We start from the raw sequence: 13,115 nt of genomic DNA, 5'->3' as shown, positions 1-13,115 counted from the left end.
TATTAGGTTGAAAAGGTATGAGATATCAAAGATTTGATCATGTTAACAATCTTTAGGACAAAGTTTATTTAGCTTATGTTCGAGATAATGTCACATTAGTCGTCTTAATTATGTTTGATGGAACCTCAAAGTCTATTTGTGTGAACAAATTGAGGAAGATACTAAAACATAATTGGCCGATAATTAATTACTCATTATTATCCAACAAAGTTGATTGATGGCACTAAAATATTCTAAATAATCTTTTCAAATGTAGAGAGCTAAATTACATTTGAGTATGAATATTATTAGACGGTTTCACGAATTTTTATCTGTGAGACGGGTCAACCCTACCGATATTCACAATAAAAAGTAATAATCTTTGCATAAAAAATAATAATTTTTCATGGATGACCCAAATAAGATATCTGTCTCACAAAATACGATCCGTAAGACCGTCTACACAAGTTTTTGTCATTACATATTTATTATGTTTAATATAGAAATCTAAACATATTGTAGTTTCAATTTTTTTCTTATATAAGATTTATTCATATATTTTTTCAAATTTTTTTATTTATGTGGTAATTTATATATTTTCTAAAAATGTATCTACTCTTTTGAAGTACATAAATATAAATGAATTTTTTTAAAAAATATTTTCATATGTGGACGCTAATTATGGTCTGATCCTTCTACTACAATTTTATCAAAACAGGAAAAACACAGGTGGATAATGTATTGCATAAAAGTAAACGATAATTATGGGAATTTAATCTGAGAGTATACCAAGTCTATATCCTATTGAACTTTGTACTTTATAAAATTAATCTAATGATTTTATTTCTTTAATATATTGTTTATATTGACTATTTAATCTAGCAATTAATCAAATTTAGTGTTACAAAAATAAACAATATTTTTAATTAATAAATAAATTTACACAGGAATAAAAGAAATATAATTATTTAAAGTTGATTTGAAAGAACATAAAAAAGAGATATAAATAAATGGAGTTGATATTTACATTCTATTTTTTATTATTTGCACCTCATCAGTGAATAAATTTAACACATAGTTTACACATAAAGTAGAGTGTAGATAACACAAAATAGAGCGTAAATATCAACTATCATATATCAATTATTATTTTCTGTACCAAGGACACAATTTGTCGATTAGAATATAATTGTTTTTGATTAGCAATAAGATAGACAATCATCTATTGAATGTATAATTTGAATTGTCCTTTTGGCGCTTCTTTCACAAATAGTAATTAATACTTCACATATTATTTTTAACTATATATATAGTTTTGATATATTGCTCAGTCACCGTAATCATCTTTGTGTCTATTAATAAATTGACACTCATTTATTGGATATATAATTTAGATATAATTCATCATATTCGCTATATAAATGTTTTCTTATTTGAAAATAAGAGGTGAAGTATTGATCACTATTTGTGAAAGAAGCACCAAAATGAAACGACAAGGCTCCCACATACGTCAAAAGTACAATAAATCATTTCAAAGATTTTATATATCACTTCTACTAAAGAAATAATAAATAAATGAAACAAAATTCACAGATTACCCCTTGAAAAAGCATATTATAATTTTTTTGCCTACCCCACCCGTATAATTCCCACTCATTGTGTTTGTTGCTTAAAGCTTAGCTTGCACTCTCTCGATTCCCTTATCTCTTTCTCTCTCCCATAATAATAGTCCATCCGCCATTTCCCATCTGAAAGAAGTTGCAACCTAAATTCTTAAAGAAAAAGAAACAAATCAAAACCCCAAAAAAAGAAAGGAGAGTCCCACAATAGATACAGATCATGTGTATAAGCGCTTGACTAGCTAAGCTCCCCACCAAGATTAATATATATTTATCTGCCCTTTATTTGATCATGGATATTGGTGGGAATGGATCATCAAAAACTGCGGGCAGGAAGAATTTCCCTTTCCAGTTGCTAGAAAATAGAGATAATATTCAGAAAGACGATCGAGAATCTTTTTCGAGCTCCAATCTTGCTGTTTCTAGTGCTTCCACGCAGCAAGAACATCTTGCCAAGAAGGCCCTCGCGCCGCCTAAGAGAACCTCCACTAAAGACAGGCACACTAAGGTCGATGGCCGAGGGCGCCGGATTCGCATGCCGGCGACTTGTGCTGCTAGGGTTTTCCAGCTTACTCGGGAGCTGGGACACAAATCGGACGGTGAAACCATTGAGTGGCTGCTTCAACAGGCGGAGCCGGCGGTGATCGCCGCCACGGGTACTGGAACTATCCCTGCTAATTTCACTTCACTTAATATTTCTGTTAGGAGTTCAGGATCAACCCTTTCGGCTCCGTCTTACTTGAGGAATAACGGTTACTTTGGCTTTGGGGATTCATCACAGAGAAGGGTTTTGTTTCATGGAGCTAATGGGATGTCGTCAAATGAGAAATCTTTGAGTTTTTCTAATCTGAATGCTATTTTACAAGCTAATCAAGACCTGCGTGACATGGGCTCCTGCGGCCTGGAATCGGTGGCTGAAGGGGAGGGGTGTATGGGGGTACGGAAACGACCGCCTGAGGAGAATCTGCTGCCGGTTGTGCAGATGGGAAATTACATGTCACAGTCAAGCACCGGTTCCATTCCGGCAAGCCAAGGTCAAATCCCGGCGACAGCACTTCTTATGAGTGGTGATTCTCTTTGGACATATCCTTCGGTTGGTAACTCTAGCATCTATAGAGGAAGTTCAATGGGTAGCAGTGGACTGAATTTCATGAATCTGCCGCCACAGGTGGCGGCGCTCTTTCCAGGACAACAACTTGGTGGCGATAGCATCAGTGGGGCAATGGCAGAGGGGCACCTAGGTATGCTAGCAGCCCTCAATGCATTTAGGCCGATTTCCGGGACTGCTGAAGCTGAGGTTGAGGCTGACACTAGCAGCAGAGGCTAAGACGCCGATGTCCTAAGTATTTCAACTAGTCATAATTCTTGAATTATGGTCACTTAAGTGTCTAAGTTGAGCCTTTTTATCGGATAATCATAAATTTCGAAAAAAATTCTGTAATAGAGTTTATGTTGATCTAGATTTTCAAATATAATTCGACTTGATTCGACCTCTGATTTATATACCAATGTGATTGAGTGTAATGATCGAATTTTTTAATGTGTCTTTATATAATGAAACAGTACGTACATTTAGCCAGCTAGGGTTTTGTGAGGGACATAATTCTCAGTTTCTTTAATATAAAAATGAAAAGTGAAATCTCTTCTTCTACTTATCGTGTGTGGATTAGCCTTTGGGTTCAAGAAATGACTAGTCTGCATGCAAGAATTGATCTTTGGACACCACAAGTCTCGCCACCTTAAATTCATGCGAGAATGGCATTTTAATGTCCATATATGCCAATATATATAGTATATAATATTAAAACATACATTAAAATTAAATATCATTTATAACTTTTAAACACATCAATATACACTATCCAAATCAGTGATATATGTTATCATACCTTTCTATGTTACAATTTATAGTTTCATGTGTATATATATGCGCATATATATATATATCTTTTGATTTGACAAATGATTTANATGAGTCGGTACCAAAGCAACAATTCCTGTTGTTTCTCGTATAAGTTGGCTGCAGTTGCTGGGCATCAGGTGGTGTTGGGCCTACCAAACATGGCCTTAAATATTCCAAGCTGTGAAATGTGAATCATGACCGTCCATTAAAATGCATGGTCTGTTTCTTGGTGAAAATTTTTATGGCAGCTGACTCGACAACAACATGGTTTCTTTCTTTTTCTTGCTTCCAACTGTTTTCTTGGTTTTGTAATCAGCATCTTTGCTTGGCTTTTTTACAGGTAGGGTNGTTGTCGAGTATTGAAGCTTAGAATGATCATGAAATCCAAGCTGTGTAAGTTGATGAGCATTTTTGTTTGGGAAAATTGCAATATTAGTTAATTATGTGTGTTCTTTTTTGTATTTTAGTCATCTATATTATCAAATTTCATTTTCGTCAGCTATCTTTATTCTCTCTGATAATTTAATTTACATTTTAGCAAATTAATCTTTTCTCATTAAATACATATTTTTTTATGGAGACATTCGTATAATCAAAGGTTGATCTAATGAGCTAACTCACAAAAGCACATATGGTGTATTGTGTGTGGTTGGATCAAACAGTAGATTGAATAATTCTACCTCTCAGTCTTAAATTTTTAGATTTATCCCAATAAATAGAAAGCTTCGGAGAACATGACTATCCTGAGTCGTTAAATCAGACAAAAATTACCAATTTATTATTATAATATATATTATTACAACAACGTGTCATTCTCCCGGAATTAAAGGGCTGATGAGAAATAGAATGAAGAGAGGGGAAGCAAAGAAATCAAGGAGGTGCGCACGTCTAAGGGATCTTACCCTGAAATTCAACCCTCCCCAGAATCCCATCACAAGTCTAAATTTAATAATTAATTTCAAGATTCAGGAACTGGTCTGGAATTCATTTCCCATATTTGGTGGTTCAAAAGATTAGATTTTGAACCCGGAAACCAATTGTCGTTCTTCATTTCCTTGATTTGGCGGTTTAAAGATTAGATTTTGACGAGGATATCTTAAATGCAGTTAACCCTTTTGGTGTAAGGACATTCTCTTGAAGATTCCACCATATTTTGCCTCCTTTGCTTGTGCATGGATTTCTGAAGAGATATTTATTTTTTGGGGGTAGGAGATCAATATTCCGCAGGTGATGGTTGGTTACAGCTGATTTAGTGCTGAAAATTCGGTTTCCTGCGTTCGATAATTCGAGTTTCGTATGAATCGATTTCGTTGAAGAGCGGGATTTTTATTTTGAAGGATCCTGTTGATCAAAATTTCGAAATGTGGTAGACGAAGAGACCAAATCTTGTATCTTGGAGTTTAGGGGATTCGTGTCATGGGGCAGAATAGGTGGGAGAATGCATTATATTTCGATAATTCGGATGGGTTTTGGTTTAATTCATGGATTGTTGCACTTGGTTATTTTGCAACGTGAATGGCTGAGTTGCAGAGGCCTAGTCTCGCGGAAAAAGACATGGAGCAGGTGTTCTGAATTTGTTCCCTGTTGCTTATTAGTTACCAATAATACATTTCATGTTTTCGTAGAGATTATGATGGATTAAGTCATAACTTCTTTTATCAGAACCTTGAGAAAAAGTGAACTTTATGGCATTGGATTGATGAGTATTTTTCTTTTAGGCCGTTACAGCTCTTAAGAAAGGAGCACACTTGTTGAAGTATGGACGGAGGGGAAAACCAAAGTTTTGCCCATTTCGACTTTCTACCGTAAGTTCTTGTAGAAGTTTATGTAGACATTGCTAATCTAACGTGTAAAGTTGGGTGTCTTTCATCATATTCGGCTTGGTAAGTTTCCTTGACAAGACTCGAGGAGAGTTTGTTTTTGCCTAGATTGAATCTCATGCTTTGACTCAATGTATTTTTATCACTTGACATTAATCAAACTTCAGTTTAACCACCGAATTTGAACTCTTCACAAGTAATAAGGCTTCTTAAATTATGTTTTCGGGCTTTACTGTTTGCTTTCAAATATTTATGGGTATTTTTTTGTCATCTTCCTTGTCATTTGAATTTATTTGGCTAAATTTCAGGATGAGTCAAAGTTGTTGTGGTATTATGGGAAAGATGAGAAAGCACTTGAGTTGAGTCAAGTTTCGAGAATAATTCCTGGGCAAAGAACAGTAAGTAGTATATGTTAATTTTCTTTGCTGAAAGCTTGCATAATCTGAATTCTGTGCAATATTTTGACACACTTGAAGAATTGAATGTAAAGCTTCAAAACAAATTATTATAATTTTGTAGAGATTATGACCATTGGAGAAATTTATCGGACCATTATCAAGGTGAAAATTTAAATTATTTGACCGTAGCTACATTTTTTGCATGACAGGCTATTTTTCAGCGGTATCCTCGCCCTGAGAAAGAGTACCAGTCATTTTCTCTCATATATAATGACAGATCATTGGATTTGGTGAGATTGTGATTGGTTTCTTGTTATATATCAACTCTTCATTTCGCCTTATTGATCACCAAAAATTTTAGAACCACCATACACAATATATTAGAAACTAAATGCTTAAAATTTTCTTACTAAAACTTGACAGATATGTAAAGACAAGGATGAAGCAGATGTTTGGTTTCTTGGCTTAAAAGCTCTAATAGCACGTGGTGGCAACAGAAAATTAAGGAATGAGACGAAGAATGAGACTGCATCCTCAGATAGTCCACATGGTCAGAAGGTTTTCCCATCAAGTTCACCATTTGTGAGTTGCAGTGTCCTGTGTGTTTTAAAAATGTGTTTTGTGAAAAAATACTTCTATTTATTTCTCTTATCTTTAAGTTTTGTAGGATCAGAGTGATACCCAACCTACAGAAAATGTTTCTCAAGGTAGGTTGGGAAAGGCATTTGCTGATATTGTTTCATACACCGCAACTGCCAAGAAATTTCAGTTGGCTGAGTCTATTACACAAACTCCCACTTCACAGCCAGCAGTGGCTGTTGACACCTCAAATGCCAGAACATCTGGAGCTGATACGGTTAGGGTGAGCCTTTCGAGTGCTGTAAGTTCTTTAAGCCAAGGTTCATGTAATGAGGATTTTGATAGCATAGGTGATGTTTTCATTTGGGGAGAAGGGACGGGTGCCGGAGTGTTGGGAGGTGGTCTCAGAAAAGTTGATAGATTATCTAGCATTAAAATTGACGCTCTCTTGCCTAAGGCATTGCAATCAACAACGGTACTTGATGTGCATAGTATTTCTTGTGGAAAGAGACATGCTGCTTTGGTTACTAAGCATGGAGAATTATTCACTTGGGGTGAAGAGGGTGGAGGGAGGCTTGGGCATGGAGCTGAAAAGGATATTTGCCAGCCGAAGCTCATAGAAAATTTTATTGGCGAGAAAATTGAATCAGTAGCATGTGGTGAGTATCATACTTGTGCTGTCACACTCTCTGGCGATCTTTATACTTGGGGTGATGGTTACCGCAACGACGGTTTGCTTGGGCATGGAAGTGATACGAGTCACTCGATTCCAAAAAAGGTTGGTGGTCCTATAGACGGTTTAAGAGTGTCATTTGTCTCTTGTGGGCCTTGGCATACAGCTTTGTTGATGTCTTCTGGACGCTTGTTTACCTATGGAGATGGAACTTTTGGTGCACTAGGACATAATGATCGAAGTGGCTCAAGCATTCCACGAGAAGTTGAAGCTTTAAAGGGAATGCGAACTGTAGGAGTTGCTTGTGGTGTATGGCACACTGCAGCAATTGTTGAAGTAACTCCTAGATGTCCTAGCACTGGAAATTCGGACCTGTCACTATCTGGTAAGCTGTTCACTTGGGGTGACGGGGATAAAGGACGACTTGGGCATGGTGACAATGACTCAAGACTAGTACCTGAGTGTGTTTCTTCCTTAGCCGAAGTAGATTTTTCTCGGGTAGCCTGTGGAAACAACCTTACAGTTGCTCTGACCACTTCGGGAAAAGTGTACACTATGGGAAGTGTTGCTTATGGACAGCTAGGTAGTCCAACATTTGACGGAAAGACTCCCGTTTGTATAGAAGGAGATATTGGTGATTGTTGTGCGGAAGAGATTGCTTGTGGTTCGTATCATGTTGCCATTTTGACTTCAAAACAGGAAGTTTATACTTGGGGTAAGGGTACAAATGGGCAACTAGGCCATGGTGATACTGATGACCGGAATACACCAACTCTAATCGAGTTTTTGAAAGATCAACAAGTAAAAAGTATAGTATGTGGTTCAAATTTTACTGCTGCTATTTGTCTGCATAAGTGCATATCTAGTACAGATAATTCAGTGTGCTCTGGCTGTCATACTCCTTTCAATTTCATGCGAAAACGTCACAATTGTTATAACTGTGGACTTGTGTTTTGCAAAGCATGCAGTGCTAGGAGGTCTCTTAAAGCCTCCTTAGCCCCTAGTGCGAACAAGCCATATCGTGTTTGTGAAGATTGTTTTGTCAAATTACAAAAGGAAATGGATCCCGGATCCACTCCTCGAATTCCAAAAGTTAAAACTGTAGCTGCTATAGATAAGCCTGGTGAATCCGTAGCAAAGGAGACCGGAGGTTCTCGTTTATCAGGATTTACTGCTAGACTCTCATCTGTTGACTCATTCAAGTCCGATAGAAGTTCGACATTCAACATGACATCAGAGTTTAACGAGAATAATATATTCCCATTTCAAAATGGAAATATTCAGAGGCTGAGCACTTCTTCAAAATCGCCAAGAAGCCCATTTGAAAGTTCTAAGAATTTCGTTTCTTTCTCTGTTCCAAGTTCCAGAATCGTTTCTCGATCACCGTCTCCTGTACCGAGGATGTCGAATCCTCTGAAATCCGCAACACAATCACCACCTTTGTCGTTTCGTACTTCAGAAGCAACTTCAGATGACATGAAGAGTTACAATGATAGTCTAAGTCAGGAGGTCAAAAGTTTAAGAGCACAGGTACGAATGGTTTTACGGACTTGGAAAGTATTAAAAATTGGTGTTTTCTAATTGTAGATTTCCATTGTGCATCTTTTCCCTCTATGATTCGTACCTGACCTTATTATATTAGAATTTCCAGCCATTTTGTGTATCATGGAATATAAAATTGCATTTCAATAATTTGTATCTATGTCAGGATGATCATTAATCAAGTTTAAATTAGATAACATAATTGGAAGTAAAAGGCAATTTCTGCACGCAAATGACACTCATATCTCTGGGTGAATTTGGCTTAATATGCAGGTAGAAGAACTCAGCTGCAAAACACAACTTCTCGAAGCTGAACTTCACGGAAAATCGAAGCAGGTGAACGAGATGGCCTTACGGGTGGAAGAAGAAGTTTGTAAAAACAAAGCTGCAGAAGAATTGATCAACTCTTTGACTTCGCAGGTTCTTCCCATTATTTCTGTGGTTTAATTCGCACATATACTCTACAAATACATTTTAGGCAAATAGTTAAAGCTGTTTTCCCTTTAATGCATGTGGCACGAAACGACAAATTTCAACTTATTCAGCAGAAGTGACCTTTCTAATAAACAAGCCACTCCTAAATTTTATGAAGAGTCACTAATTTCCATGGCAAGTTTCTCCATTCATGATGTGGAAGATCAAATTCTCTTGCCTTTTGTGGAGCTTTTTGTGGAGCTTTCTTAGAGGAAGACTCTCAATTTATGTTACCATCCTTTTGTCTAATCTAATCAAGTTCCCAAATATCTTGCAGTTGAAGGAAATGGATGAAAGAGAACAACAAATTGCCTGTAGAAACTTGGATACTAATGACCAAATAACTGCGGAAACTAATCGCCCCTCAAACGGAAGCAGCGTGACAAGCATCACCTCTCCCAAGAGCGAGTGTGGAGACAATCCAACTCCTCCACCTATATCTAACGGAAGTAAGTCATCACAAGTATATAAATCAGAACATATCATACAAGACGAGCCTGGGGTATACATTACTCTCATTTCATTACCAAACGGTGTCAATGAGTTGAGACGAGTGCGTTTCAGGTATTACTTTTTCATATTTTCTTGTGCCCTTTTTTCAATAATGTGTGTAAACGTAGCGTTTTTCCTGTCCTTCACTGCAGCCGGAAACGCTTCACCGAGCAGCAGGCCGAGAAATGGTGGGCCGAAAACGAAACAAGGGTATGCCAACGGCACAATATACAATCTGTGCAGTAACTTGATCAACCAGCTTTTTTTTTTTTTAAAAAAATAGCTGAAGGGATTGAAATTCTTAACTCTTAAGGAACAATTCTCTTCCTTGATTTCCTACTGTAAATGTATATTCTTTTCTCATCAGTTTGATAAAGTTTTTTGTTGGGGCATACATATACTTCAGTAGTTATATCATTATTTCTTATTATTTTTCTTTTTTAAAAAAATGATTGAATATTATTTAAGCACGTGTCTCTAATAATTAACAAATTGTAATAATTTATCAACAAACAACATAAAAAATGACGTCACCTCCCATGTAACTATTGGATCAACCTCACTTCAATGGTAACATCGTACTAACAGACAAATAAATGCATCAAATTTAACATTTGGATTTGAAATTAAATCATTGATTCAAATGCAATATTATTTTAAATATTTAATCCTAGCACAACATGAAAAAATGTGGTCAAATGATCCAATTTTAGTTGCACAATTCCCTTAATTAGAGCTATCAATCTAAAAATACGATTCGATTCGTGTTAGGGTAGATTTTTTTTATATACATACAATTAACATGTTTAGTCTCTCTGTTTTTTTAATAAATTTCCATGAGCTTCTCCATAAATACTTTATAAATTTGTCTATTATAAATATAAAGTAGTTATTGAATTATTTAATAATAAAATTTATAGTATTTGTCCTATTTTAGACTATTTTGTTCAATTTTTCATTTTTAAAAATAAATATAAAAAATAAATTGGGCAATTTGGTCTTTCGTCTCGGTTCTCAAATGGCCCAAGGCTATAGTCCAATTCTTTGACAGGCTCCCTAGGGTTTTGGCCCAGAAAGGGTTATATAATACGACAACTCGAACCCTCACGTTTTCATTTCCCCTCGCGATCCACAGCAGGTCGGTGGACTGAGAATCGCGTTGGCGGCGGAGAAGTATGGTGAACGTCTCATTTTACCGAAACTGTAAGCTTCTATTGCTTGTTGTGCCGCTGAGAATTGATAATATACGCTCATATAGGGGAACATCAGCTGTAGTTGTGATTTATATGCGTGAGATTGTTTGTGGCATTGTTCTTTCGAGGTCTTTTTGGTGTTTTATTTTGATTGCTTCTTTCACATCAGTTATTGTTTGTTCATTTTATGTTATGGAATTCCTCTGATTCCTGGTTGTACCGGAGGTATTGTTTTGGAATGACCTTTCTGTTGCATCTGACATAAATTACGTCTTTTTATCGTTTTGAGATTTGAAATTTAGAACAAGTACCGGTGGTTTTGTTTTATTTTCATCCGATTCATTGCTGGAATCTAAAGATTGTTGAAACTGTTCATGGCGTCTGTATAAAACTTTTGAAAATGTTAGTATGTTGTGCTCCAGAAGAGTACCAGCGTTAGTGTTGCAAACATATGCTGGAAGATCAGTAAGTTAGCTAAAGTCGGCATGCCTGTCAAGGGCGCTCGTTTGAAAGAATGAGAGGTCTTTGATCAACTAAAGATTGAATTTTTGGGGTTGAAATGTTGTCCTTAATAAAGTTTTGGTCTCATACTTCATACTCAAAAAGAATAAAAATAAGAGGTCTCATAATGCATGAGATTCTGCTTAAATTTGCTTGCTTCTGTTGATTGCAGATGGAAAGACATTTAAGAAGCCTCGACGGCCTTATGAGAAGGAGAGACTGGATGCTGAGTTGAAGCTTGTTGGCGAATATGGTCTGAGATGCAAGAGGGAGCTGTGGAGGGTTCAGTATGCACTGAGTCGCATTAGAAATGCTGCTAGAATGCTTTTGACTCTTGATGAGAAGGATCCACGTCGTATTTTTGAGGGTGAAGCCCTTCTGAGGAGAATGAATAGGTATGGGCTACTGGATGAGAGCCAGAACAAGCTCGATTATGTCTTGGCACTAACTGTAGAGAACTTCCTTGAGCGCCGCCTTCAAACTCTGGTGTTCAAGGCGGGGATGGCTAAATCTATTCACCATGCCAGAGTGCTTATCCGGCAAAGACATATCAGGTAAGAATGATGACTAAATTTCAAGTCACTTGCAGGCCTAGCGTTTTTTCTGATATCTAGGTTCATATAGCTTGTGATTGACAATAATCTACCAAAATATTGACTTTTTTGAGCCGACAATGAAAGCATGACTCGTATTTATAACTTGAATGATAGGCATTTATTTTCGTTGATCTTCATACTATATTTGATTATTGCCTGACCCGAATATTCGATTAAATTATTGTGTGTTTGTGTGTGTGTGTGTGTGTGTGTGTGATTTTTCAGCTTTGATATTAGTTCGTGGATAACATTAGTTGGATTGAATGAAGAAAATTATTAGTATAGGGTTGATGCTATTTTTGTTGAATAATGATGTTTGGATAAATTGTTTATAATATTTTGTTATTTTTTTATAATGTTTAATTTGCTATTTTTTATATTTTTTTCTAAATTGTTTCCAACAATTTAATAAATATCCGTAGTTTATTCGAAATAATTCAAATTTAAGAAAATACAATTATAGGTGGTAATAAAATATTTGGGTTGTGTATGAATATCCAATCTTTCGACGGCATGAGGACGAGGATGAAGATGAAATTGGATACTCGTTGAGGATGAGGATGATGATGAATATCATAAATGGGGATGAGGACGGAGGATATGAAATCCTACCCAAACCCGATTCATTGCCATCACTACTCCTGTATAAATGTCTAGGTGTTGACGACTCTAGACTTAGCTGTGTTGAATAGCCTTCTTTAAGGCGGCGGACATTGCATGTGATGTGAAATGTGCACCTGCATTTTACATTTTGTGTTACTTGTATTGATATTTTTGTTTCTCTCCAATGCTACGGATGTATGCTATCTTTCAAGAATGAAGGTTCTAAATTTTTATGCAGCTATCGTTATCCTTCCTTTTTTTATCTGTCTGAAGTGAAATGTTCATTGTAATATGTATTTAGTCATTGAATTGAGAGTTCTATTTACTTACTATAGGGTTGGGAGGCAAGTGGTGAATGTGCCCTCGTTTCTGGTAAGAGTAGACTCTCAGAAACACATTGATTTCTCTCTTACAAGTCCATTTGGTGGTGGGCGTCCTGGTAGAGTGAAGAGAAAGAACCAAAAGGCAGCTGCAAAGAAGGCGTCTGGTGGTGACGGGGACGATGATGATGAAGAATGACCACTTTTCTGTTCAGTTATGAATGGCAATGTTGGGAAGCTGCGTTTGGAGTTGGTGTTTGCTACTCCTGTAATAGTGATGATGTCTTTATATGGACCATTCGTTTTCAATGAGAGATATTTGTATTTGGGACATAGTTTCAAGCTTTATTATCTTCAGAATGTTTTCTGCTAACTATATTATTATCGTTTTTGTTATTGGATTTTGAATTTTTATCATACAAA

General features: G+C 36.3%; 3 protein-coding genes across 6 annotated transcripts; all 3 read left to right on the top strand.

The window, feature by feature from the left end:
• The first annotated feature begins 1,646 nt into the window (after window positions 1-1,646).
• Window positions 1,647-3,249, top strand: LOC140983656 (transcription factor TCP15-like). Its single transcript, XM_073450793.1, has one exon. The coding sequence runs from the start codon at window positions 1,891-1,893 to the stop codon at window positions 2,923-2,925; it is 1,035 nt and encodes a 344-aa protein (XP_073306894.1). The 5' UTR covers window positions 1,647-1,890; the 3' UTR covers window positions 2,926-3,249.
• A 977-nt stretch (window positions 3,250-4,226) lies between these two features.
• On the top strand, window positions 4,227-9,909 carry LOC140983159 (PH, RCC1 and FYVE domains-containing protein 1-like). 4 transcript variants are annotated; one of them, XM_073450085.1, is made up of 11 exons: window positions 4,230-4,379; window positions 4,608-4,706; window positions 4,818-5,064; window positions 5,220-5,306; window positions 5,630-5,719; window positions 5,929-6,009; window positions 6,143-6,301; window positions 6,387-8,501; window positions 8,787-8,933; window positions 9,265-9,551; window positions 9,632-9,909. In XM_073450085.1, exons 3-11 carry the CDS (start codon window positions 5,017-5,019, stop codon window positions 9,723-9,725), a joined length of 3,108 nt encoding a protein of 1,035 aa, XP_073306186.1. In that variant the 5' UTR covers window positions 4,230-4,379; window positions 4,608-4,706; window positions 4,818-5,016; the 3' UTR covers window positions 9,726-9,909. The 4 variants fall into 4 exon arrangements, with proteins under 4 accessions (XP_073306185.1, XP_073306186.1, XP_073306184.1 ...); XM_073450084.1 differs by having other exon boundaries at window positions 4,227-4,706; XM_073450083.1 differs by having other exon boundaries at window positions 4,608-5,064.
• A 612-nt stretch (window positions 9,910-10,521) lies between these two features.
• On the top strand, window positions 10,522-13,115 carry LOC140983566 (small ribosomal subunit protein uS4y-like). Its single transcript, XM_073450657.1, has 3 exons — window positions 10,522-10,682; window positions 11,346-11,727; window positions 12,708-13,115. The coding sequence occupies exons 1-3, from the start codon at window positions 10,655-10,657 to the stop codon at window positions 12,889-12,891; spliced, it is 594 nt and encodes a 197-aa protein (XP_073306758.1). The 5' UTR covers window positions 10,522-10,654; the 3' UTR covers window positions 12,892-13,115.

This window comes from Primulina huaijiensis, chromosome 8 (genome assembly GCF_012295235.1).
Source record: "Primulina huaijiensis isolate GDHJ02 chromosome 8, ASM1229523v2, whole genome shotgun sequence".
NCBI lineage: Eukaryota > Viridiplantae > Streptophyta > Magnoliopsida > Lamiales > Gesneriaceae > Primulina > Primulina huaijiensis.
Note: the sequence above shows the minus strand (reverse complement) of the source record. Positions and strands in the feature narration are given on the sequence as shown.

Coding starts and splice junctions, on each gene's coding strand:
- LOC140983656 (XM_073450793.1), top strand. CDS start 1,891: ATGGATATTGGTGGGAATGGATCATCAAAAACTGCGGGCAGGAAGAAT.
- LOC140983159 (XM_073450084.1), top strand. CDS start 5,017: ATGGCTGAGTTGCAGAGGCCTAGTCTCGCGGAAAAAGACATGGAGCAG. Junction 5,307..5,629: donor GCCCATTTCGACTTTCTACC/GTAAGTTCTTGT, acceptor GCTAAATTTCAG/GATGAGTCAAAGTTGTTGTG. Junction 8,934..9,264: donor TCAACTCTTTGACTTCGCAG/GTTCTTCCCATT, acceptor AATATCTTGCAG/TTGAAGGAAATGGATGAAAG.
- LOC140983566 (XM_073450657.1), top strand. CDS start 10,655: ATGGTGAACGTCTCATTTTACCGAAACT. Junction 10,683..11,345: donor CGTCTCATTTTACCGAAACT/GTAAGCTTCTAT, acceptor TGTTGATTGCAG/ATGGAAAGACATTTAAGAAG. Junction 11,728..12,707: donor ATCCGGCAAAGACATATCAG/GTAAGAATGATG, acceptor TACTTACTATAG/GGTTGGGAGGCAAGTGGTGA.